The 26,563-nt window shown below is 44.0% G+C and overlaps 1 protein-coding gene across 13 annotated transcripts in view; it reads right to left on the minus strand.

Moving 5' to 3' along the window:
• HUWE1 (HECT, UBA and WWE domain containing E3 ubiquitin protein ligase 1) overlaps window positions 1–26,563 on the minus strand; it is a 140,881-nt gene that overhangs the window by 15,217 nt on the left and 99,101 nt on the right. For 7 of the 13 annotated variants that reach the window (XM_084870976.1, XM_084870972.1, XM_084870974.1 and 4 more), the window contains 22 exons: window positions 25,714–25,909; window positions 24,383–24,550; window positions 22,801–22,946; window positions 22,324–22,387; window positions 20,949–21,163; window positions 16,158–16,369; window positions 15,591–15,773; window positions 12,112–12,284; window positions 11,615–11,763; window positions 10,804–10,879; window positions 9,831–9,929; window positions 9,130–9,263; window positions 8,791–8,959; window positions 7,153–7,381; window positions 6,383–6,561; window positions 5,850–5,939; window positions 5,530–5,684; window positions 3,962–4,007; window positions 2,227–2,514; window positions 1,040–1,331; window positions 747–877; window positions 37–251 (listed from right to left, as the gene is read on the minus strand). In XM_084870976.1, coding sequence (XP_084727102.1) covers window positions 37–251; window positions 747–877; window positions 1,040–1,331; window positions 2,227–2,514; window positions 3,962–4,007; window positions 5,530–5,684; window positions 5,850–5,939; window positions 6,383–6,561; window positions 7,153–7,381; window positions 8,791–8,959; window positions 9,130–9,263; window positions 9,831–9,929; window positions 10,804–10,879; window positions 11,615–11,763; window positions 12,112–12,284; window positions 15,591–15,773; window positions 16,158–16,369; window positions 20,949–21,163; window positions 22,324–22,387; window positions 22,801–22,946; window positions 24,383–24,550; window positions 25,714–25,909 — 3,609 coding nt within the window. The remainder of the gene's footprint in view (window positions 1–36; window positions 252–746; window positions 878–1,039; window positions 1,332–2,226; window positions 2,515–3,961; window positions 4,008–5,529; window positions 5,685–5,849; window positions 5,940–6,382; window positions 6,562–7,152; window positions 7,382–8,790; window positions 8,960–9,129; window positions 9,264–9,830; window positions 9,930–10,803; window positions 10,880–11,614; window positions 11,764–12,111; window positions 12,285–15,590; window positions 15,774–16,157; window positions 16,370–20,948; window positions 21,164–22,323; window positions 22,388–22,800; window positions 22,947–24,382; window positions 24,551–25,713; window positions 25,910–26,563) is intronic. The other 6 variants (XM_084870971.1, XM_084870967.1, XM_084870975.1 and 3 more) reach the window with 6 other exon arrangements.

The raw sequence follows: 26,563 nt of genomic DNA on the forward strand, positions 1-26,563 counted from the left end.
AGACAGCCTGGCTCCACCGGCTGCCCGCTCACTTACTTCCTCCTGGATGGCGGGAGGCAGGGCGGCCAGGAACTCGGGGCTCACTTCGGTCACGCCGGGGTTGGCGACCACCGCAGGAGTTGAGCTGTTTGTGGAGGGGGCAGGCCGGGTGGGCGGACGGATGCCTAGCTGGTTTTGCAGCACTTCCCGGCGGATGTCGTCAGGCAGAGCAGCCAGGAAAGAGGGGTCCACACCTTCGGGAAGACTGATACCTGAAGGGAGATGCAAGATGTAAAGGAACTCACACCTCCACCGATGCCTGAGATGCAGCCGAAGGAAAAACCCACGGCCCTGTTAGAAGAAACCAGCCTTCTGTCCTCACTGCATGCAAGGCCCACCCCGTCCTCGGGCTCTGACTAGCTCTTGTTCTGGGCCAGGCTCTGTGTGCACAGTCACACAGCCTTCCTAAAGAACCTAGCATGTAGTTACCAACCCCTCAGGATCAGGAGGGTCAGAGAAGGGACAGAATGGCCCAGGTCCTAAAGGCGGGAGGTGGCAGAGGGGGGTTTGAGCAAAGATCAGTTTGACTCCAAAGCCTGGGCCCGCTCCACTCCGCAGTGTCAGCAGACCCTCACCGCTGGTTCTCCTCCAATACATATGCCTGCCAACCGCCCGAACAGGACCATTTGGTTGGTTGGCATTTCCATGCCAACGGCCACAAGCAGCTGAAACAAGCCCAGGAGAGCCTGAGCTCACACGCGGCTCACCTGCAAGGGGATCCTCCTCCTCACTGCTTGTTGAAGGCAGCGGCTCTTCCAAGATTCCCTGGGAATCTCCTCCGGAAATGCCCACGGCAGACTCTCTGGTAGAAGAACTCTCAGAGGACGCAGGGGTGGAGCTGAAGGAAATCATTTTCACGTTGTTCTCTGTACATGTTTTCCGTTTATAAAATATGCCTACAACCCCCGTTTCTCAGCATATGTGTTCGTTAACAAGTAGGAATGTGGCTCGAAATACCCACCAACACATCCTGCCCTCCTCTCGCTCACATAGTGCTTACCTGTTATCAGTGGCCTGGGCAGGTTCCCCTGACCTATCAGCCCTGCCTTGCACTTCTGCCACAACTGGTGGGGCATCCCCAGGAGTAGAGCTGCCTGCTGTGGGCTGCTCAGAACTGCCAGCTGCTGAGGTTTCACCCACAGCCTCCTCTAGGGTACAGGAAGCCAGGCTGCTGGTGTCCATGGGAGAGCCTTCCAGTTGACTGCTGACAGCTGTCAGTGCATCAGAATCTTCAGCTCTCTCTGGGGAAAGAGAGGCTAGGAGGAAGTCACATGGAGAGGTTAGATCTCTGCCTGGAATTGAGAAGCAGCCAGATCAGACCTCTCACTTCTCTGTCTTCACGCCATGGTAGCCTGTGTTCCCGCTCAACTTCGTCTACTTTAATGGGCTCAGCTCAAGTCCCTTCCTGCATCTGTTGAACATTTATTGGGTTCCAGGCATGCCTGTGAAGCATCTTTTCTAGGCACCCCAGGTAAGGGGTCCTGTCACTTGCATATTTCCCACAGGCACTATTTATGAATGCATATTGGTTCTATTTATCTCAATAAACAAGGTTTTTGAAGGAAAAAACCCTAGAACTTAAGGCTTTTCCACAGCACAGCACAGTATAGAGCAGCAATGGCAAGCAGGTTTCAATTTACCCTGTTGGAACGCTGCTGAGCATTTTGAGGCGCCATTTCAGACCAATAGGAAACAGTGCCATGAGATAAATGATGCCTGCCAGGACGGGAGAGCTGTATGTGTGGGGTTATGTGCTTGCCATCCCTAGAACTATGGAAGGAGAGCAAGCTTAACTCACACGGATCTGAGTTTTAGTCTCAGCTCAACTACTTACTGACCTTGGGCTAATGATTTCACTTCTAAGTTTCAGTTTATTCACGGAGATAACACCATCTACTTTGGAGGATTATTTTAAAAGAAGTTAAATAATAAGCCCAGCATGATAACCTAGGAACAGAGTGATCACCTCAATATACTATTGGCATCATCACCAGTATCATAAGACACTCAGATGTATAATCACTTGACGCACAGATAAGAATTCTTAACTTTATGAGGCTGATGTGCAATCTTATTCTACTCTTTGAGGACTAAGTCTCTAAAGAGAGGAAAGAGAAACTACAAAGGTATCTATTTTCTCCTCCTGAACTAACGCCCCCCTCCCCAAAACCTTGAAACTGTACTCACTTATAGTGGGAGCTGGGGATAACTCCATCTGAGTCGTTTCACCTTCTCCACTTGGCCTTGCGGTTCCCAGCTCCACTGGCTCTACAGGCATCAATAGCTGTGCAGAGTTTCCACTGTCTCCAGCTGGGGATTGCAGCTCTTGAGCAATCTCTCCCAAGGTTGGGGGAGCTGGGAGTGCTGGTTGCTGTTGTGAAGGCTGTAGAGCGACACCGGCCTCCTTGGACTCAGATGTAGCTGCATCAGCCGAAGATGGGGTTGTTGGGTAGCTGTCAGGCATAGGAGTCCCATCTTTCTCGGAAAGAATGACAATGGATGTGTTAAAGGGCAATCAGCCAAGAACCCAAGGAGCCGTTCAATCAACACACGTGGCTTGACAAGTATCCCACCCAGCCAGCGATGCAGGATTCCCTAGCAATAGCAATAGCAGGTGCCTGAGCTAGTGTGCTCAGGATAAGGGCTCAGGCACAGCACTATCTTAGTCCCAATAATTGGAGATCCCTTTGTAGGACCTAACATTTAAATTCTTTCTGTGCCCCAGAAGGGGGAAAAGCTCAAGTGACTTTATATTTGCTCCACTCTAAATTATCACCTGCCCCTTTCCACCACTCCTTTTTCCAGTCCTGATTATCCAAGATATATCTATAATTCTGTCTGAGGGAAGCAACTGCCAAGACTGAGTGTGAATATGCCACACACCAGGGAAAGTAGTAAGTTGTATAGTTATCTTCTATTGGGGCCTTAATCCTTACCCCACACAACAATACAACTTACTACCTCACCCCGGCATGAGCAGAATCCTCTAGTAAGGGCAGTAGGCAAGAGGTCACGTTACTGGATGATAGACCCTCTCAAAGATCTTTTGCTAAATTAAGGGCACCAGGAAACCTACCCTCTTTCACTGCTTTTAAAAAGACTGGGTAGACTTTGGTACAATCATTTCCCAACTCAAGTGCCAAAGGAGATAGAAGGTATTGGGAAGCAGTTCTGAGGAAATAGGGGTGGGGGAGACATATAATACCACATGGACCTATCAGACTCACAAAATAGCTACTGACATTAAGAAGATTAGGAGGAACAGAAAGCATATAATAGTAATACCATTTAGCCCATAAAGCTACCTTCTCCAATAGCAGGTTACTCAAGATTATGTTCCTAGAATTCTGAATTCCACAGAGTGATAAAATTTACATAGGAAGCAAAAAGTAAAAAGAGGCTAACATAGGGTTACTGACTTTTAGTTTAGCTAAGAAAAAAAATCCCACAATATCATTTCATAAAAGCATTTCAATACCAGAGAACTAAGAAGAACATAATCGCTATTAAAACAAAAACAAAAACAACTCATTTAAAAAGCTGGATAAATTCAGCTTCCTGAAAAACTCATTAAACCTCCCTTATTTTTTGATTTCCACAGAAGACTGGCATTCGGGAGCCATGGGGGGTCACCCAAAGGGGACAAGACACATTGCCTCATTACACATGCCCGAAGGCTACACAGCATAATCAGAACGAGAAGCTGAACAGAGCACGTTGGAGGGAAAGTGTACCACCGTGAGAAAGACAGTAGACTGTATAGTTATCTCCAAGATGGGGTACGACCCTAAAACTATACAATCTACTACCTCATCCCACAGAGCACCAGCATTCATCTTCAGCCCCCTGGGCCAGCTACTTGGAAGGGTCAGGAGAAAGAACCAACCAGTTAGAAAGGAGAGGAAGAGAAAGGGAGAGTTACCTGAGAGGTTCTGTTCAGAAGAGTCATTTGTCTTAGACGCAGCACACTGCAAAGAGAAGGGACAGACCGATGTGGTACTCTGCAAACACACTGGAGCTCAACTACAATAGCCACCCCTCCCCCATACACACATATATGCCATCTATGAGTTCAATGGCCTGAATGGAAGATGAATACCTAAGTGTGCAAATATATCCCCAATTTCTCTAATATGTACTCATGTTCAGAGATGGTTTGGGGATAAGGGGACCACCAGATGGCTGACTAAAGAATGAGAAGGACAATAACCACTTTAGAGCTGGGCTGAACGTAGGACATGACCTGACTACAATCATGAGACTAACAAGAATTTCTTCAAGTTTTATCTGTATGTGTTTTCCTTCCCTGGGCTCATTTTGCTCACTACAGCTTTTTCAATTACAAGCCAGGCTTGCTAATTTTCTATCCGTTTTTATGTGTTTAGAACAATAATACTGTTTATTAGGTAAAAGTCATATAAAAATATATTTCTTACTAACTGAACATCACAATATCCTTCCTTTTAATCCATCAGATACTCTAACTACTGACTAGGGTATAATAAGGTGTTTCACTGAAGTCTTTTAATTTCTTTATATTTCTGCTAGAGGCCCAATGCATGAAATTCATGCAGGGGGGAAAAGGGGGGCCCTCAGCCCTGCCTTCGCACTCTTTCAATCTGGGACCCCCTCGGGGGATGTCCGACTGCCGGGTTAGGCTCGATCCTAGCCACCCATCTGCTTGCTCCTTACTGCTTGGCTTGCTGCGCCTTAGCACTGCAGCAGAGGTGAGAGAGGCTTCCGCCACCACGGCTGCGCTTGCTAGCCTTGAGCCTGGCTTCTGATCAGTGCTCCGGCTTTGGGAGCACACTGACCACCAGGGTGCAGTTCCTGCGTTGAGCGTCTGCCCCATGATGGTCAAGGCACGTCATAGTGACCGGTCATTCTGGTCGTTTCACTGTAATGGTCACTAGGCTTTTAGAACACAGATTAGCTTTTAACTCATCTATTTTAAAGCTACACTGTTGTAGGTTCCAGAAATTTCAGAAAAAGGTAGGTAGCTAGCTTTTCTCTAAACCAAAATCATGGTAGCGATTTTGAGCCCTAGGAAATTGTATGTGGTGATGGGGGTTCAGGTTAAAAACATTTTCTCTGAAGCCTAAGCAGATGAAGGAATGGGGTTATCTGGTAAGCCTCCCTGCCTCAAAACTTGGTAAGGCAATCTACCAAGACAAATGGAACTAAATCACCACGAGCACGGTTGTGGTAAAGGTCATTCTTTTCACCCAGTTGCAGTCACTAAAGGTAGAGACCACATAGTGTGACTGCTGAGTCAGGAGCTGCTCTGGTTCTGACTCGTCTTCCCCAGTAAGACACTGGAGAAATTATTTCCCCTCTGGGTTTGAATCCCCACCCCCAAAACCATGTGAATGTACAGCAAATCCAGTTTCAATGTGAACATCCAAGGATTCTACAATGACTCTTGGTGCTATGTGCATGTCAAAAATCATAGAAAGTTAAGGGAGACAGACACGGCCAAAGATGAATCACCTGTGAATTCTGATCCCTGTTCTCCTTGTCTTCTTTGCCTTTGTCAGTTATTTTTGTTTCTTCCTCAGCCAGCTGTTTCCTCCGTTTCTCTCGCCTTTCTTCCAGCTCCTCATCCCTCAGGAATTCCAGGTGATTAACAATGGGCACTTTAACAACTGGATCAAAGAAGCAAAGATCAGAGGCTACACAGGGGAGGTGGAGCGAAGAACCAAAGAGGCAGAGCTTGCGGCCTCCAAGAACCAGGCAAACCATTTTCCATGTACTTGTTTCAGCACTGGAGGGCTCACTACTGCCCTGATAAGTAAGCTATCGTCACACACCTGAAACACAGTCGTGCATGCTTTCAGCATCGAGGACTTTACATTCCTCTGTCCAGCGGGTCAGGGCGGTGGGGATGCTGGACAGGGTCCCTGTAGAGGAACAAAGGAGAGTGAGACTCTTGGTCTTGTCATGTGTCAACTAAAAAAACAACAACGGTATTTTCCTAACAGGACACAGTGTCTGTCACAAAGATTGGCGCATCATAAGTACCAGAGATAGGAGGTGATGGTTAGATACCTGGTTAGGGCACATGCCTGGGTTGAGGGCTCAATCCCCAGTATGAGGTGTGCAGGAGACAGCCGATCAATGATTCTCATCATTGATGATCCTATCTCTCTCTCTCCCTGTCCCTTCCTCCCTGGAATCAATAATAATATATTTAGAAAAGTAAAATTTTTGTTACCTTGGCTAAGTCATTGAGTGGTTCTGGCTTCTATTATAAAATGAGGCTTTTCGAGACAGGGCAGATACTGTGCTGCTTTCCCTCAGCAGAGAAAAAGGAGAATGACAAAAATGCATCATACACACTTGCCTGCTTGGCTGGTAGCTGTGCTCTGGTCATGGAAAAAGTCATCCAGCAGTTCGTCGTCAGACCTGGCAATAATGTGGACGTCATCATTGCCCACCAGGAGGCGGGCCCGGCCCCGGCTTTGTAAGGGAAGGCTGCTGCTCAGCTGAAGGATGTCAGCGGCAGCAGAGGGACCAAGTAACCTGTAGGGTGATGGTGGAATGCCATGGTCACTGTACATCGGGGCCCTTCAACTTATTACTGTGCGACCCTTTCTGCATCCTCTCGAAATGCGTAACACTATTATGGACGGATCACACAACAAATAAGTCGAAGTTACTCTCGTGTAACTTTATTCAGGCTGAGTGTCACTGATAATGTCAGGAACTGTGTTAGGGTATAATGCCTCACTTGCATACTCACTGTGGTTTGTACAATGACCGTTAAGATACCTATAACCCTTTCTTTCATTTCTAAAACTACTTAAAAGTAACTTCAGAAGTGAAAGAAACACTAAACACTAACCCCTAGGGCACGAATCATGTTCTGTCTGTATCTAAAGTGTTAAGTGCTTGGTATGTGAGATGCTTAATGACTGCTTAGTGAATACACCGAAAGCGAAAGAACATATTATACAAGTTGGCATTCCCCAAAAGGCTACACAAATAGTTTACGAAGAAACGGGACAACTATGTGATTGGTGTGTGATGAGAGAGAGCACTGAGTGATGAGCTGCTCCCTCCAGGTTAAGACCACGCTGAAGCCCAGTGAGCCCAACCACCTTTGTAACTCACCTCTGAAGTATGAGAGGCGGGTTGGGCTGGCGATTCCCAGGGTAGTGAACGTGAATGGTGTGGCCTGTATTGGCCGTCAGCTGCCTTAGGGTCCTCTGACTGCGCCCGATGCCCTGGGTGAGGCGTGTTGTAGAGGAGCCACTTCCCAGTGTCAGGGAACTGTGGTCTGCGTGGCGAACCATCAGTGGGTGGGTGGTAGGGATATTTCCTGGGGATGGGGGGATGTCTGCTGCAAGGACAATATGCAAGGGGTCAGTGCCAAAAACAACTCCCTTCCCTGATCGTCCAAGCAGAACCATGTCTCCTGGGCCTTACCTCCTCACACGGAAACCTGAGCTTTGTCCTTTCTCCCTCATTCCCACGTGATCACTGGCACTACCATGGCTTATGCCACCATTTCTCACCTAAATACTACAACAGCCTCCTGAGCAGTGCCTTCTCCCAATCCACTCTCCGCACTATAGCCACAGGGATACTTCCAGGCCCCTAGCAGCACGCTGCCTCCTCCACTTTGAAGAGTCCTCTCCCTCTTCTTCACCTGCTCTCTTGTTCCTGGCTTATACATCACTTCCTCTGACACTACAGATTGGCTTACTAACCATCTACTCTGTGCTTTCTTACCATATTACAATATAGTTCCTGCTCATTTCTAATTCCCAATCGACCATAAGCTCCTAGGAGGGAAAAGGGCTGTTTTCTTTGCATTCCTCTAGTATTTGATCAATTTATCGAATGAACAAAGGTTCAACATAAGGAAGATTGACGCAAATCACAAAAATGCAAAAGAGAATCACAGAATAAAAGGTTATCTTGAAAATCATGTAACCAACCCATTTTTCCCCCTTTTCAAACTTTTCATTTATAGGCAACAAACAGGCTCAAAGAGGTAAGAGCAAATCACAAAAATGCAAAGAAAATCACAGAATAAAAGGTATCTTGAAAATTATGTAATCCAACCCATTTTTTTTTTTTTCTTTCTCAAACCTTTCATTTACAGGCGACAAACTGAGGCTCAAAGAGGTAAAAGACTACTTGGCCAAGACAACCCACCAGAACAGTCTTTTCTGTTATGTCATGCTTGTGATTTGGTATTAAGAGCTGCCTTCTCAAGACAGGTTGATTTTAAGAACGCGACGCTAAAAGGGAACTGTGATGTTGATGGGGGAGGAGGGGAGAAATTCACCCTCTCCTCCGAAAAAGATGCATCGTTGATGAACCAAGTGAATGTGCTCAAATCTACTCCCCAATGCCAAGCTCAAAGGCTGGACCCAAACTCTCAAGATGCAGCGTTAGAAATAAAGATTATTGAATGGCTTGTTACTGGAGGGTGCCTGACGCAGTCAGCCTTGGTATCTCATTTTTTTTAATAAAATTCAAGCACATCAAGTTGTCCAGGCTCTAAAATAGCTGCCTGTTTACCGAGGTGGAGAGAACAAGAGCCTCTCACTATTCTTTCTGCTAAGCATACACTTATCGAGAGAGATGGAATCAGATATTCCTTGCCCCAGGAAGGTGGCATAGGAAAAGAAGTGCTATCGATCAAATTGATAGCTGATCTGCTTCAGTCACTGTTTGGCTTACCCTAAAAAAGGGTATAAGAATCAAGAGATAAAACCCAGCTGAGCCCCTGTATCTTACTAGCACTGGAGAACATGTTGTCAAACTCAATGATGAGATCATCCTCCCGGTCAAAGCGCTCAAATCGGACCAAGGGAGAAGCGTTCATATCAGGGTAATCCTCATCCAATTCCATTTCAGAGCCATCGTCGTCATCGTCTTCATCTCCCTCTTCACCTTCATCATCCTCCTTGAGGGGAAAACAGGAGATGGAGAATTGCTGGGGGTAAGGATTTTCTGAAGCCTTTGCACATGAGGGAAGGAGGCGCTGAGACTAGCCACCCAGGCTGTTGCTTTTCTCCAGCTCTGTGTTCCCATGGAAGAGGTTGTCTGAACCAACCCAACACAGTCCCCCCTCACCTGATCATCTTCCTCATCTTCCTCCTCCTCCTCCTCTTCATCCTGACTATCATCCTCATCCTCGTTACTGCCACTGCTGTCCTCTTCCTGAGTGTGCTCCTCCTCATCCTCAGGGTCCAGGATATTCATGGAATCTAAAACAAAGGGAGCACATTGGAGGACTAAACTGAGTAGCTAGACAACAGGCTACTGTGAAGGCCAGCAGATTGAGTGGGAAGGCGATGTGGTATCTGACTAGGAGAGGAAGAACCAGATCTGGGGTGATATACAGGCTAAGTGAGCCAGCCCTGATTTCCTGAAAGTGCTACTCAGTGCATCAAACGCTGAGCAGGGTGGCTGAATGTGGATGTTTGAAAAGCCATGGTCAAGGACGTGGCCAAGTCTGCTGGTGCCCCCTTGCCTTTCCAGCCCTACTTTGCTACTGACTGCATCCTACTGGTAAGAGGGAATCAGGAGCGATGATAGCAGGTAGGTGAGAAGAAAGCGAACCAAGTAAGAAGTGACAAACTTTTGGGCAAGCGGTAGTAACATGTTATTTGAAAAACTGGCTGAGGATAAAGTGGATGGTGTATGTCAGCGCATGCAGACAGATGCTTCCTGATTCTGCACATTTGGGCAGCTGCCTCCAGGAAAACCCTAGTGTAGTATCTGTCAGACGTGCAGGGCAAGAAGGGAGGCCTTTCCGGCCTCGGCACTCTCACCTTCTCGGTTGGCCTGCAAGGTGGAAGCTTGGCTGAGGTTGGAAGGAGCTTCATCCATCAGCACGTCCTCTTGTGATTCATCCTCTCCACTTCTGCTCACTGAAGGTTACAGAGCAGAGCCTTCACTGAACAACAGAGGACTCCCCTTTCCAGGTTGGGTGTGCCTAAAGTAGCTATGTACACCCGGCAGACATCCATTGTTTTTCTTTTTTCTTTTCTTTTCTTTTTTTTAAGATGCGGGAGAAGACCTAGTTTCTCTTGCTTTTGACTATCTACTTGAGCTTGGCCAGTCACTTTACCAGTCTGAGTCTCAGTTTCCTCATCTGTAAAATGGGATGATCACATCTGCCTTGCCAATTCCACTGATTGTAAAACCACAGAGGATAACGGGTGTGAAAAAGCCTTGTCCAATTTAAAAATACTCGTCTACTTCCGCTACTCATTTGATTTCGTTCATCAGTAAAATAAAAAAAGTAACACATATACCCTTGGAGCCAGATGACAGTCGGGTACTTAGCCGTTTTCCCTCTCGGTGGTAAAAAGGGCTACCCTTAGGGAATGATCAATTTTTTTATTTTTTAATTTTTTTTTTTTTACATTACTGAGACTCAGAGGCAGAAAGCCCCTGAATTTTTCTGAAGAACTGAAAGGATAGCACTTTCTCACCCTACAGCCTTTATAGCCTACTCTAGACCCCCATGAAAAATAAACCCTCTTCATGTGCCTAATGTATCATCTCTACAGATGGCCACCCCCACCCCTCCCCCACATAGGCACCAATTCAGACCCACCACAGGTCTGTAGATGGATTGTGAATTTTTCATCGGTAAGACAGTCAACATCGAGACAAGCAGCGATCTAGGCTGGCTATGAGCCCTTAGGCAGAGCTGAGCAAGCAGATGATGAGAAAAAGGGTCCTCCCAAGAGAGACTGAGGCAAAGGAAGAGGCTTTACTCAGTTCTGGGGCTCTCACCTATAATTGTACTGTTCCCAGATCCGCCATCCCTCTCAAGCAACTCATCTATCAGGTCCTCCAGCTCATTCTCAACCTGGAGAGAAATAGAACATATACAGATGCACACAAGTCTATCATTGTGCTAGTGCTGAAACCCTAAAAAAAAGCCAGCAAGGGAGCATGTATTTCTAAGATAATGTGTGACAGGCGGCGTTATATAAGTACCACGCACTTGGGGGTGCTAAGAGCACAGAAACTACCGCGGGCTGCCAATCCACACTCAGAATGTCCTTCACATGGATCCATCCCAGCGATCTGAGACCAGGTTAGTCTTTATACTGTCCAGGAATACATGCATATCTCCTTAGAACGAGCAGCTTAGGACTTAGGCCCGATTTCTTACCACTGCCACCAGCTGCGGAAATTACAATGCTTTCTTTAAGGTTGTTACAAGACTACTGTTTGAGTACCGCAGTGAGAGCTGGCGCTATAGCAATGGCAGTAATGTTAAGGAGCTTCCGTTAATACCAGAGCCAAGTAAATCAAAGACCCTGGGCCCAAAAGCCAGCTCTCTACATCAACATTTAACACGAGCCGAAGTCTTCTCGTTGGGATCGATTCCATATCATAGTACATAGCATCCGGCCCCCCCACCCAGCATTTAATACAATCCAAATACATTTACGAGCATCTACTCAGTACATCGTCCGTGCGCCTTTACAAAGCAGACAGCATTGCCGCGAGGATCCAAGTACTCACCCACCCACATCACTCGGGGGTTTTGGTTCGGCGCCGCAAAAGGGGTGTGCTGGGTGATCTGCCTCCCTACCTGCATCTCTTGTGAACTGAGCACCTCAGGCTGCCCAGCAATCACCACTGAGTCGGTTTCAGCCTCCCCATCCATGATATCCCCATCTGCCACCTCTGTCTGAGTGACATCATGATCCTCCTCCTGCACTTCTGCTTCCCCAGGCTCGCCTGAAACAATCAACCAACCAGCAAAATAATCAAAGGGTGCCTATGTGCAAGGCACCACGAGGCAAGCGTGAAGACGGTAAGGCCCCTTCCCTGGGCAAGTTTACAAGTTCTCAGAGAATAAAATGAATGGGCGACAAAGGAAAAGACAAGGCTACGTGTGAGGACAGCCAAATAAGGCTGCAATTTTAAGCAATTCTTTGTGGGGCAGATTCCCACGCCACTGTGACAGATCTCTGGAAGGCCAGCAAGTTCCCAGGGAAACAATACCAAGCCAGAACAGTTGCGATGCCCATAGAACAACTATGCCCACCCTGTCAGCACGCCAGTCCATTTGCTCCGATTCCCTACCTGGGTCCTGCTGGTTGCTATTGGAGTCCTGGGTAGCTCCTTGGGCATCCTGCTCAGCCTTGGTCTTGTTAGAAGCACTCTTGCTGCCAAAAAGGCTACTGGGCTGGTTCACAATCCGGGACAGTGTTTCCAAAGGCTTCAGAGCAGCATTGACTGTGTTGGCCATGTTGGGGCTGGGATAAAGGAAGATACAGAGATGGAGTGAACACAGAAATCCACACTAAAAGGCAACAATGTTCACCATAGTACAATTATCCCCAAAAATGGGGCATGGAAGGTACAAGGAGAGCTTGGGACATACTGTTGTCCTAGAAGACATTTAAAAAAAAATAATGAGGTCCTCACTATAGGCCAAATTTGAAATAATCTGAGTATCAAAGAGAATTATTGTACTTATAAAAAGAATCTATAAGAAAGTCATCTAATACAAAGGAATAAGAGAATCAGAAAATCATCCTTTTGCAACCAGCAATGTAAATGATCTAGGCAAGGCTCACCAATGAAGGCTAAAACTACTGAGTTAAAAATCTTTAGGGGAAGAAAGGGGTCACCTGTAATACTTTCAACAATAAAGATTAAAAATCACACCAAAGAAATGAGCTACAGCAAGTGACAATGAAGTAAACGTTTAAAAATCTTTAGGGCACAGGATATTCACATGATCTTTATGAGCTCAAAAGCACCACCTCACAGATAACTTACTGACACAATGTTACAAAGAGGAAATGTAACCTTTAACTATATGATCAAACTTAGCATCACCAATAATAGATGGCATTACATGTCTCCTGCTGTGATACAATGAGAAGAACAAATATCACATAACTACTCTTGCCAAAAAAGAAAAAAGGTTAGCCCAAATCTAATCATAAAGATGCAATCAGACAAATTCAGATTATGGGATATGGACTCTTCTAAACAATCAAGTTACCATAAAAAATAGAAAACAAACAAACAAACAACAAACAAAAACAAGGAGCCTGTGACAACCAAATGTCAACTGAGTGATGCTCACTGGATCAAAATGCTCTCCTCTGGGCTATAAAGACATAATTGGGGATATATGAATATGAAACATACTAGAGGCCCAGTGCATGGATTTGTGCACCAGTGGGGTCTCTAGGCCTGGCATGCGGGAATCAGGCCGAAACAGGTTCTCCAATATCCCGAAGGGTCCCAGATTGTGAGAGGGTGCAGACCAGGCTGAGAAACCACACCAATGCATGAATCCATGCACTAAGGCCTCTAATTTGCATATAAGCTCTTTGGTTAATCTCTTACCACCTTCCCTCCTCCTCTCTTTCCTATGAGATTCATCAGTCTGTCTTATGTTTCTATGCCTGTGGTTTCTGCTCCTGTGTTGAGCGTCTGCCCCCTGGTGGTCAGTGCACATTATAGCTACCGGTCGGCTGGTTGATTAGGCTTTTACATACATAGACTAGTGAAAGTCAGACATCCCTCTTGCAATCTGGGAATGCTGATTCCTAAACACTCACCTACCTGCCTGCCCCTAGCCCTTCTGCATGCCTGCCTGATTGCCCCCAACTGCCCAACCCTGCCGGCCTAATCTCATCCCCCAACTGCTCTACCCTGCCAGCCAATTTGGTCCTCATTGGTCTGTTTCTATGCCAGTCAGAGTCAAAAGTTCTGCCTCCTAGGCAGCCATTGGCTCCTCACAGTTCACTCAAATTTGGTTCTGATTGGTCGGTTTCTATGCCAGTCAACATCTCTGGGCCTGATCAGCAGTCCCTGTGGAGGCTTGGCTGCTGCTGAAGCCAGGAGAGGAGAGGCAATGGCTGATCAACAGCTGCCACAGAGGCTGCAGATCTCTCTCTGGGCCTGATCTGCAGGCCTCTCCCCACCCCACCCCCAGCACTGACTGCAGGACTACTGGTGTTTGGTTGAGCCTCTGATCGGCTGTTATGGACCCTGGTTTTTTATATATTAGGATAGATACTGAGTACTATCATATAAGGGAATGTTTGTTCTTAGGAGAACATGCTAAAGCATTCAGAGGTTAAGGAACAAGCTGTTTGCAAGAATTTCAAATGATTCATTTCCCATTCATCTCTTGATAAGGGGATGGGAGGGGGTGATAAAAGAAAACAGGACAGAATGTTAACAAATGGTTAGTTAGTGTAGGTCAAGATAACCAGATTTTCCCTCTTTAATGGGCTAAATCATAGAAAATGCTAATAATATAGAAGAAATGATAGAAATTAGAAAGCTGTCATTGATAGCCTCCAGACAAATTAACTGGTGCATGCCAAGGTTATCAACTGGTGTTAAGAATATTAAGTACATGATAGGGAACTAGATATTTGTACACTGCCAAAGTAACAACATAGATTATACAATAAGATGTATACCATCTATGATATACCCTAGCCAATAATGTTTACATTGCTCCATTAAGTCTCTAGCTCTAACAAGAGGTTTATAGAAAACAGGGAGTAAAGGACCAAGTTAAACTATGCTGCAAGGTATCAAATGGAACAAATCCAGAAAGAGACACTGCAGGATAGCTGGCCTGATCACTTCAACAAATTAGTGTCATGAACAACAGCAATAAAATAAAGACTTAAAAGATGAATTAAGGACCTTTGTTAGAATAGAGTTACAAGGGATACAATCAGATGTAATGCAAGGTCCATAATTGAATTCTGGTTTGGACAAAAATTTTGAATATATATTTGGGCTTTAATAGGATGAAACTTTATTTGCACAGAAAGGTAGATAAAAAACAACAACAACAAAAGAAAACAGCAACAAATAAATAAAAACAGAAACAAAAAACAAACCCACCCCATCTAAGGTTTCGTTTATAGTTTTATTTAGGTGTGTAAGAAAACCACTGAAAGATACATAAGAACAGTGGTATCTGGGTGGCAGGAATATGGTGTCTATTTCACTCATCTGTATTCTTATGATACACATAAAATCTTAAAATAAAAAGGTTGTTTTTACTTATTTAAAAATATTTTGAGACATTAAAAAAAAAGATATTTTAGTGATTTTTACAGAGAAGAAAGGAGAGGGATAGAGAGTTACAAACATTGACCAGCTTGCTCTTGCACACTCCCCTACTGGGGATCAAGCCCGCAACCAAAGTACATGCCCTTGACTATAATTGAACCTGGGACTCTTCAGTCCTTAGGTTGACGCTGTATCCACTGAGCCAAACCAGTTAGGGCAAAGGTTATTTTTAATTGCAGGTGGGAAGCTTGGGGGAAAAAATTAGTGATGCAATCCAACTCTTAAGTTTCCAGTAAATGAGAAAACTAAGGCCCCAAAACAGAAAGTGCCTTAGCCACAATACTAAGAACTCAGGTACCCATCTACACTGAAACATTTCCTATCACACTGGCTGTTTACTACACAGCTGGCAAGAAAACATGAAATATTAGGCAAATGGAAAAGCAAGCAGCATGATTGAAGAGAAAGCAACAGCCTGGGACTGGGCTTGGAAATGATGTTACCTGGATAGGTCCAGGCTGTGAGGCACTCTGGCCAGGTCATTAACCAGTCCCTTCTTCAGGAAGAGTCGAATGATATTGTTCATGCCATTGTGCTGGGTCTTGGCTGTGGCACTGCTGTAGAAACTGGACGTGGAGGGGCAGGACTCCATGATAGTACTGATGATACACATCACTGCCTGAAGCCTGGGAGAGAAGTTTGACATCTCTATCACGTGAATATAGCATGTTCTTGAACCACATCTTCACTAACTTGCCCCAGATAACCCTCCTGTGTTCTATTACTTCCTAAAAGTAACAACTAAATAGATGAAAACTTATTCCTTGGGTGGTAGCACTCTTAAAAAATAAGATTGAATAACCTGCTCTTGCTTAAAGAATAAAAACAGTCCTTTGTTTTCTCTAAATTGTTTACCCACCTACTCCAAATGTAATCAGTTTGAGAGAACCAGAGAACATACAGTGCTGGTATAAACAGAACACTTGTTCAAACGCAAGAAATCCAGCGGGACAAGAACGAAGTAAGGGGATGCTACTGGTTACCAGCACTAGGTCAGGCAAGAATTTTACCTGGCATGTTTCTCTGTACTCTCAGCCATAGCCAGTGCCCGTCCGAGGGCTGCTTTTACTTCATTCACAAGGGCCACCTGGGCATCTGTGCCACTCCCTGCAGCAGCCAGGCTTGCGAGGAATAGGCGGGCCAGGGCAGGCGTATCCTTGTCTTCTGCATTCTGGGTATGTGGGAGGAGGTGGTCCAGGACAAAAGCTAACACACTGCAGTCCTGAAAAGTCATTGATCATGATATTTACTCATAAGCACAGTTATGCCATATCATTTGTAGACAAACAAGATATATTCACACAGAGGTTATATGAAGTCACCCAGCCAGATGTGAAAAACAAGGCTTAAAGGTACAAACTGAGTAGCAAATCCAGACTTTATGCTCCCAAGACCCATTCACATCTTCATTTAGATGTTACTTGACATTTCTTAAAACATTTTTATGTGTGATATTTAAATAGAACTGTTCCTAGCAAGCCTATAGGAGTTGATGAAGTACAATATTTTCGCCATCTAATAGATGGGCAATATGAAGCCCAAAGAAATGTGACTTGCACAAAGGACTTAGTCAATGGCAAGGATTCAAATCTTGATTCCTAATTGAGTGCTATAATCCTTTCAGTATTCAATCCTATATAATAAAGAGGTAATATGCAAATTGACCATCACTCTAACACTCTAGATGGCTGCCCCCATATGGTCAAAGATGGCCACCACAAGATGGCTGGCAGGGGAAGGCAGTTGTGGGCAATCAGGCATAAAGGGAGAGCTGTTGTGGGCAATCAGGCCTGTAGGGGAGGGCAGTTGGGGGCGGGGGAACCAGGCTGGCATGAGAGGGCAGTACAATCATGCAACAAGGCTAGCAGGGGAGAGCAGTTAGGTGCAATTGGCCTGGCAGAGGAGCAGTTAGGCATCAATCAGGCTGGCAGGGGAGTGGTTGGGAGCCAGCAGTCCTTGATTGCGAGAGGGATGTCAGTGGGATCAGGCCTAAACGGGCAGTCAGACATCCCTCAAGGGGTCCCAGATTGGAGAGGGTGCAGGCTGGGCTAAGGGACCACTCCCCCATGCACAAATTTTGTGCACCGGGCCTCTAGTTAAATTATAACATTGTCGACATCTACAATGTGCCCAGGACCCTGGGCTAGAAACTGGCAGGGGTTGAATGAGAAATGGCACAATCATAGATATGGATAAATAATAACTTTTAATGTAGGATTACTTAAAATAGCAAAAAAAAAGGCCCAACAACAGGGAAGAAAATAGACCTTTCCTTCTAACAATGTTGTATCCCACAATATTTTCTTATCTTTAAAAGAAAACTTAGTTCTGCTATCATTCAAGCCGATTTTGGATCAAAATGATGATTTTGGGACCAGATAAGATGATGGCCACACAATTGAATACACTAAACTAGAGGCCTACAGCAGGGGTCTTCAAACTACGGCCCGCGGGCCACATGCGGCCCGCAGAGGAGTCTGATCCGGCCCGCCAGGTTTTTTGGGCAGTGAGCGCAGCCGAGGTGTTACAGTAGGAATTAGTAGTTCATATAGTCCGGCCCTCCAGCTCTCTGAGGGACCGTGATCTGGCCCCCACTTTAAAAAGTTTGAGGACCCCTGGCCTACAGGGATCAGAGCGTTGTGGGAGCATCGTTCATCTCAGTCAGCTGAGTGGCACTCCCACTGTGGGAGCGCACTAACCACTGGGGGCAGCTCCTGCATTAAGTATCTGCCCCCTGGTGGTCAGTGTGAGTCATAGCGACTGGTTGATTGGTCATTCTGGTCATACTGCCATTTGGTCACTGGGCTTTTATTATATAGGATGCTACTAAATTATACACTTTATTAGAATTTTAAAAATTTCTCAGTAGTGACTAAAATGAAAGTTAAACAGTATTCTGAATAAAAGTGTAAATAATTTTGTGACATTATTAGTAAAAACAGGGGGGGAAAAAAAACTTCATAAATTGGGAAAGCAATGTAACAGAGTAAAAAGGATTTGAAATCAGACCCAGGCTTCAATTCTAGTTTTGCTACTCTGAAGTGTGGCCTTAGGCAAGTTTATGACCTCTCTGAGCCTTCTGTCTTCTCCATTAAGGGCAGTACTACCAACAACCTTTCAGTGCTGAGATGAGGATTATCAGTAAAGCACCTATGAGTACCCGGTACCAGCGGGGAACTTGACATATATTAAGCAGATACTTAATCAATTTGCAATAGTCTTATTCTACAGGTAATGCTGTTAATTATAAATTATAACTACAACTTGCATTAATGAGTGAAAACTTTGAAATAAATGCCTAATGCATATTTAACACATATATTCCACAAAGAACTCATATACAAAACATATAAAGAACTCAACAGAAAACAAGAAGACTTAAACACTTTATCTTCATATCCAATGTCCAGTAAAGACAAGGAAATTTTAATGATAATGCAATACACCGTCACAAACACACTAGTATGGTTAAAATAAAATACAAAAGAAGGAAAAATACTGAGTAATGGCAATCTGAACTCCCACATGTGCTGTGCCTGCAATAATATAATTGATACAACCACTCTGGAAAACTTTTGGCACCATTTGGTAAATCTGAACAGACCAGCAATTCTACTCCTAGGCATATACCATCCAACATAAATGGTTATATATGTTTACCAAAACACATGCAAGAATGACTGCAGCAGGCTCTATTTTTAATACTTCCAAATAAAAAACTACCCAATTGTCTACTAACATTAATTAATGGATAAAAAGATTGTTATGTTTGACTGCCAAAACAATGTCCCCTTTATGAAGAAACCTCCTTAGGCACGCACACCTTTACATATATGAAAACATGATATAGTGACTTTTCTTCCCCAATCTAAACATTTGGTTTTCTTTCTTACTAAAAAAAAAATTATATTTGTATTGATTTCAGAGAGGAAGGGGAAGGGAGAGAAGTAAGGAAAGAGGGAAACATAAATAATGAGAGAATCATTGATTGGCTGCCTCCTGCTTGCACCCTACTGGGGATCGAGCTCACAACCTAGGCATGTGCCCTGAATGGGAATCAAACAGGGACCTCTGGGTTAATAGGTTGATGCTCAACCACTGAGCCATACCAGAGAGACCATGATTAGTTTCTTAAAGTGCTCTCTCACTTGAAAAATGTAACCTGAAGATAAATTCTCTATCAGGATATATAAAATATGACTTGTATTACTATTATTATCAAATCTGGTATCCTTGCATACATGTGAGTACTCCCAAAAGCTAAATACCAATATTCTTATGTTTGGTTTATTCTACCGTCCCTTAGACAAATTTAAGTGACCAACAGGATACTCTCAAATTCCACATTTTCTCTTCAAACTGTTTAACAGCTGCACTAATAAAAGAAACATGCAAATTGACTGTACCTTCGCTATGCCCACCAGCCAATCAGGAGCAAATATGCAAATTAACCCAAAGATGGCAGCAGCCAAGGAGCTGGAGCAAGCAGGTGGCTTGGGTTTCCCCCAGCGATGGAGGAAGCCAAGCTTTCCACCCGCCCTGGCTGGTCCTGGCCTCTGCTCAAAGCTACAAAGTTTCAATTATAGAAAATAAATAAATCCCAGATACCTGCTTTCAGGCTGCCCTGGCCTCCACTCAAGGAGGCACTGAAGAAAAAAAAAGAAAAAAAAGGAGGGGCTGGGATCCTAGATCACCAGGGGGCATGGCCAGCCTGAAAATAGCCATTAGTCCTCACCCAGGCTGGCCAGGCACCCCCCCTGAAGGTGGTGTGGCCAGCTTGAAAATAGCCCCTAGCTCCTCACCCTGGCTGGCTATACCCCCCATGGGGTGAAGGTCCCCACTGGGGGACTTGACCTGAAAATGGCACTCATGGGAAGACTGGGAGACCTTCCAGGAGACTTTCCGGATATTCTTCTGGACAAAGCCATGGTGGCGGGGCCGAGGTAGAGGCGGTTAGAGGCCAGAATGGGACAGCAGTTTTGAATGAGTGGGGGGAGGGGGCGCCTTTGGGGGTAAGTAGATCAGCAGGGGGGCCAGTTGGCAGCTGAGCAGGCCCTCAGTGGGGGTCAGTTGGAGGTGATCAAGATATCTGGGTGGGGCAGTTTGGAGTGACCAGGCCAGTGGGGGAGCGATAGTGGGGGTGAGCAGGCTAGCAGGCAGAGTGGTTGGGGCAATCAGGCAGGCGAGTGGTTAGGAGCCAGCAGTCCCGGATTGCTAGAGGGATGTCCGACTGCCGGTTTAGGCCCGATCCCTGTAAACTGGCAGTAGGACAACCTTCAAGGAGTCCGAGATTGGAGAGGGTGCAGGCCAGGCTGAGGGACACCCCTACCTCATGCACCGGACCACTAGTAAGAGGAACAAAAAACCATGAAATAATCTGAGCCCTTGATTTCACCTTCATCCTCCAAATCCAATTCTTGTCCATTTCTAACTTTAAAACATCTCTTCAACTACCTCCCGACCCCCATCAACTTCACCAAGATCCCATATTACCTAGATTATATCGAGTCAGATTCCTAACTGCTCTCTCTGATTCCAATCTGGCCTTTTACAGTCTCTTCAATGCAGACCAAGCGATATTCCACAAAACAAATTAACAAATTGCAGCAACTCACTCCCTGCAGTGAGCCTGATTGCTCCACATTATGAGTAAAAAGGCCTTGCACTTTAATGTGTCTTGAGAGGCCTCTGCCTCTCTTGTCATTGGGCTAACATGCATAGGTTCTTAGTAAAGCATCTAACACATAGCAGGTATCCAATGACAACAGTATAAAGTCTTAAGCAGAAGTTGGAAGCATTACCTCTTTGATCAGCTCAGACTGGCCCACAGTGTAGCTGTAGTTGGCAATCAGGGTAGCAATACCGACATAGGACCTCACCAACTCAGCCAGAAGACGAAGAATAGTGGAGGTGGGCATTAAAGGTTTGCTGCCCTTGACTTTCTGTTTGGCTTCTTCAGAGGCTCGGTCCCCTTCTTTATCTTTTTTCCCATCTCGAGACTCCTCTGGAGTTGAAGCTGTTGAGAAAGAGCCAAACACCAGTTCAATTACACACTGGAATATTGGTGAGAACAAGCCTTCAGTGGAAAGAAAACCACTTTTCCACTTTAGGTCCCTGGTACAACTTGAATGCCCTTCTCACACTGCAGTGGCAGGACAGAAAGGTCGGACGACACAGGTTGTAGACATGGTCTGTGGATATAGTACACCAGGGAGGCTTTGCCCAACTGTTCACACATCGTCCACCACCTTCCCTCCTCTTATATATAACCTTAAGCCCCAGGAATACTGTAATAACAGCTCTCCAAACACACCTTGTATACTCTCACTCTTTTACCTCTTCCTTCCCACGTCTGCTTAGCACACATTTACTTATTTAGCTCAGCTGAAATGCTGATTTCCTCTAGCTCATCCATGTGAGTTTCTATTACATCACATGCCCACTATACCTTATGCTAGCATGCCTCTATTCTAGCAGTTAATTACTTTGTACCATAATGGTTGCAGGTTTCCCTCACTAGACAAAATTCTTTAAGTGCAGGGAATTAATCAGATTCATTTTGATGTCTACTATAGTCCACTACATGAAGGACCTAACGCCTCCATTGAAAATATTACTATCACCCATACTATAGATGGGCAGTAAGGCCACCAAAATGAGCTAACCAATACTTTACCAGTTAATAGCCTCTTAAAAATTTTTCACTATTAGATATTAAGTTTAATGTCTCCTAACTTAGACCTCAAAGATCTCTCCTTTCCAAGGAGAAACAGTTCATAAAAGGTCTCAGTAGAATTGCTTCCACATGACATTTCTCTAATTCTTGGCGAGTAGCCAGTGGACTCTGCTGACACTGCTGGGGGCAAGAATCCAGCATACATAGAATACTGCTATTGGCACCAAAGCTCTTTAAGCCAACATGGAAGCCATCAAAAAATATATGGGATGGTTTAGAGTACAACAAAAGGATATTACCATAGCAACCATACTGGGTTAGTTAAGTCACAGTTCCACTAACTTTAGCTTATAGAAACTCTTTATTTATAGAACACTGAACTCAATATTGAGAAAGCTCACTTAAACAAGTAAACTTTATAATTATGCTTGTATTCTGACTCCCTGTCCAGGACACCCTCAAGAAATTCAAACAAAAGAGGGGGAAAAACAAACCATTACCTTCTTGGGATGCCCCAGGTGTGTTTGTCTCAGTGGAAGAACCATCTGCAGCAAAGACCTGACTCTATGGAAGAAGAAAACTCCTGAGCCATTATTAATTTCAAAGACAGCCATCCCCAAATGGTAGGACTCCTTCCAGGGTATTGGCTGGAAATGCTACATATTCTCTCTGGCTGATCATTTATCCACTTTTCTCTCCCCCACATGCTATTATGATCTGTGGGAAGTCATCATTATAAACAGTGACTGGGAGATTGGGGAAAAAGAGGAGAATGAAAAATGCATTAGGAAAACATTTCCAACCCAAGGAATGAAAAGAAAATCCCAAAGACATCCTAATTTTACCTTCATTTTTAGGTAACATATAATTTACAGATAGATCAAAATTAATACCTTTGACATTTCCCTGGCATAACTCTAAATACTGAGCACACACACTTATTGGAAAAGGAAGGTAGAAAGTTGGAACTGACTTACATTAATGGAAAAACCTGACTGTGTATCAAAATCACTGCCCTGTCGAGTAAGTGACCGGTACTGCTGGTATACATCATCGCCCATATCTTGCAGGAGCTGGCCAACCTCTTGGGTCATACCCCCAGGTTTAGGATCAGATTTGTCTGCTAGAAAAACAAAACAAAACTCTTCTGTAACTGTGCAATGGTAATGCCTATTTGGTAGCTTGGATAATTCCACTCCAAGTTGCCACAACTGTTTACATAGTCATATTGCTAGATGTAAAACAATAACTCCTCACTTAATGTTGTTGATAGGTTTTGGGACTTTATACAAAAATGATGTTAATAAAATCCATTTTACCACAAGCTACTTGACATAGCATGAGTAAAGTTCACAAAGCATCTTATTATTCTTATAACGAAATGATTTTAATTGAGGAACTGCTGTGTAACCAAGACAGCATGGTTGAAAGTCTCCTTCTAATTTTGTGACCAGAAGCAATTTATTTAGTCTCCTCACTTTCCTCAGCTGTCACTACACTAAGCTTAAATTAATATACCTAGAATTATGTCTAGTGCAATGGAAAGGTCAATAAGTGATTACTATAGCTAAATTGTTTTGTTTTTTTGGGGGGGGGGATATATAAGATTGGTTAAAGATTGTGTCTAGAAGCTAGGAGCTCTCCATCAGAATGCTGTATGGATGAAAAGCTCATAAGACCCACATTTTCTTGACCTATTAAAGGCATTGTTCATCACTTTTTGGCAATCCCGTGGGACATGTCAAATAAGTATGCCCTGAATAAAACCCAGAAAAATATCACTGTAATGAAACCTTGGGTTCAAACAATCTATTATGAGTTTCCCAGTAATTATATGCAGCATTTTAGCTAGAAATAAAGATGGATTGATGAAGTGGTCTCAAAGGCCAGGAAGCCTAGCTATATCTTCTAATATTGTTCCCAACTTCTTGGGTAATAAAGATGTTTTGTTTTTGACAATGAACGCATTAAGAGACTACCTGGTGTTTTATTTTTAAATGTGTTGTGATTTTTTTGAGAGGAAGGGAAAGGGAGAGGTAGAAACATTGATGCAAAAGAGAAACATCGATCGAGCCCAAAACCTGAGCATGTACCCTGAGTATCGAACTGGTGACCGCTTGGTACATGGGACGACGCTCAATCCACCAAGCTACGCTGGCCGGGCAAGACTTCTGGGTATTTTATTTTCAACCAGCTAACAAGATGCTCTTATTTTAATCACTGTTAATTTTCCCCAGTGGATGTTCTTTCTTTCATATGATGGAACTCTGGAAATATCCTTATTTCTATCATTCAAGACTTCTTCCAGAAAACACTTATTTTAAGAAACTCCCCTTCAGGCCCCACCTCCACCAGGTCAGGTGCCTTGCTCTAGGACTCACTACTACTTCGGCATCTGTCATATTATATTACTATTAGCTTCATTACAGAAGGGCACCGTGTGGCTCATTCATTTTGATTCCCCGAGGATGGCCATACAGTGAGTGTTCACGAATAGATGAATTGGTTGAAATGACCCAGGCAAAGTGCTCAGCCTCCTGTGGTGGGCTAGCTACATACCTTCCTCCGGAGCATGGTATGCAGCCAGGGCATTCAGCATGTCGTAGATCACTTCCTTGATAGTATCGGGAATGACAGGCAGTGGTGACGGTTTCAGAGGGGTTGTTTTCACCAGTTGGACAGCATTAGGACCTTTAATTCTAAGATTCTCAAATTCATCATCTGAAGCTAAGCCAAAGTGAGACAGAAAAATCAATAGTGAACGGGTACCTACGTTTGGTTACTGATAAAAACTTAGAAGGGGGCTTACATAATATATAAGCTTGGGACAGGAGGTCATTTCCAATGTTCAAGCAGCCTATCCGAGTATCTGCCTCTTACCTTCCCCAATTACCATAGGATTTAATATAGCTGTAGCAAATGGTAAAAGAGCACAGGCTTTGGAGTTGGGGAGACCTGGTTTTAAAATCTAATTCTATTACAAGATCATGGCCAAATTACTTCCAAGAAACCTCAAATTTCTCATTTTTGAAACATGAGAATTAAATGAGATCATACATGCCTAGCACAGGGACAGGCACACTGAGGTACCCAAAATAATTAGCTGCCCACCTAACTTTTTATTAAAGAAAACAAACACAACCCACAACCCTACAGAAACATTGAAAGGTTAGTAAATAAATATCCATATACTTTTCATATAGAATCATAATTTGTCTACCTCTAAATAAATTTATCTGTACACATAACATCAAGGATCGTAACACCCAGGAAATTTAACACAGACACAACTATATTATCTAATAGCAGCCCGTATTCAAATTTCTCCAAATCTCTTTTATTTGGTCCACAATCCCATCAAGGTTGTTGGTGGTTATCTCTCTAGTCTTTTAGCTAGGAGATCCTTGCATTTTCCTCCTTTCAATACATTTATAGTTTTGGAAAAGAATCTAGACCAATTTTCTCATAGAATGTCTCATGATTTATGTCTAATTGTTTCCTCATAATTAAATATAGGCCAAACACTTTTGGCCAGAATATACTGAGGATATTGTGTATTTCACTCTGCACCATGAGTCAGTTGTCTGTCTGTTCCTCAACTGTCATTCGATCTATAAGGCGGTCACTGGATGTAAGCCCTGATGCCACACTAAGATGAGTCCTTGGAAAGCAAGGACAATCCTTGGTATTTCTCGCAGAGATTAACACAGGGCAAGGACTAAGAAGCTATTGAAGTACCTCTGAACTCACTCACGTGATCTATCAGCCAATGTCCCAAAGCTTGCCCAAGGAAGCTTTCTAAGTCACAGATCTCGCTGCAGAAAACTTCTGGAGTTATACTAGGCCACAGACCTCAATGTCTCAAAAGGTCACGAGAAGGGCAAACTTACCAGTTCCTGAGCCCCGAGGGGCTGGAAGGGCAATTCGGATACAGCAGTTGGCCACTTCTGTGAAAATGTCTGGATTGCGGCATGCAGCCGGCCCAAGAACACGAAGGATATAGTTGATTTCCCGAGAGCCGAGGCTGCCAGATACAACACCTGAGGTAGTGCTACCAGCTCCACTTGTAGCTGCTGAACGAACAACCTAGTAAAGAGAGGGAGAAACATTGCTAATTAACGACAACTTTCCAAAAATACAATTGCATTCAAGGAAGAGTTTCCAAGGGTTAAAATACTAACCAAGTCCTGCCTCAAGACAGTGAATGACAAGATTTAGATTTTTGGGAGAAAGATAAACTTAGTTTTTTAAGTCCCTTACCAATTCAAAAATGTGGCTTACAAAGAAAAAAAATCAGCATTCAGAATATCTCAAAATTATAAATTATTAGACCAGATGGTATATGGATCTTTTAGATAAACTGGGAAATATATGTAGACCACTGATCATTCATCCAAATTACAGCTCCCACATTTAAGTGCCAGCTCATAGCCTTCCCAAAGGCTGTCCTAATTTTAAACTGAATGGTTCAAACTCTAAAAATATATAATATTGATATCCACTCAGTGTATAAGAATAAAATTCAAGATTTCCTTTATGCCTCAGAGCCAATCATCCATTTCAGATAATGATAGCCACAGGAGATATCAAACTATATTTATGGATTGTTTGCTTTGATATCACAGGGCTTAGATATCTATTATGGTTTTGCTCTTCTAAAAAAAAAAAATGACTCGTCAATCATGGAAAACAGGAAAGTATAAAGAAAACAATTCCTTTGTATTTTCCATTATCTATTCC

The sequence above is a fragment of the Pipistrellus hanaki genome, assembly GCF_964339955.1.
Source record: "Pipistrellus hanaki genome assembly, chromosome: X".
NCBI lineage: Eukaryota > Metazoa > Chordata > Mammalia > Chiroptera > Vespertilionidae > Pipistrellus > Pipistrellus hanaki.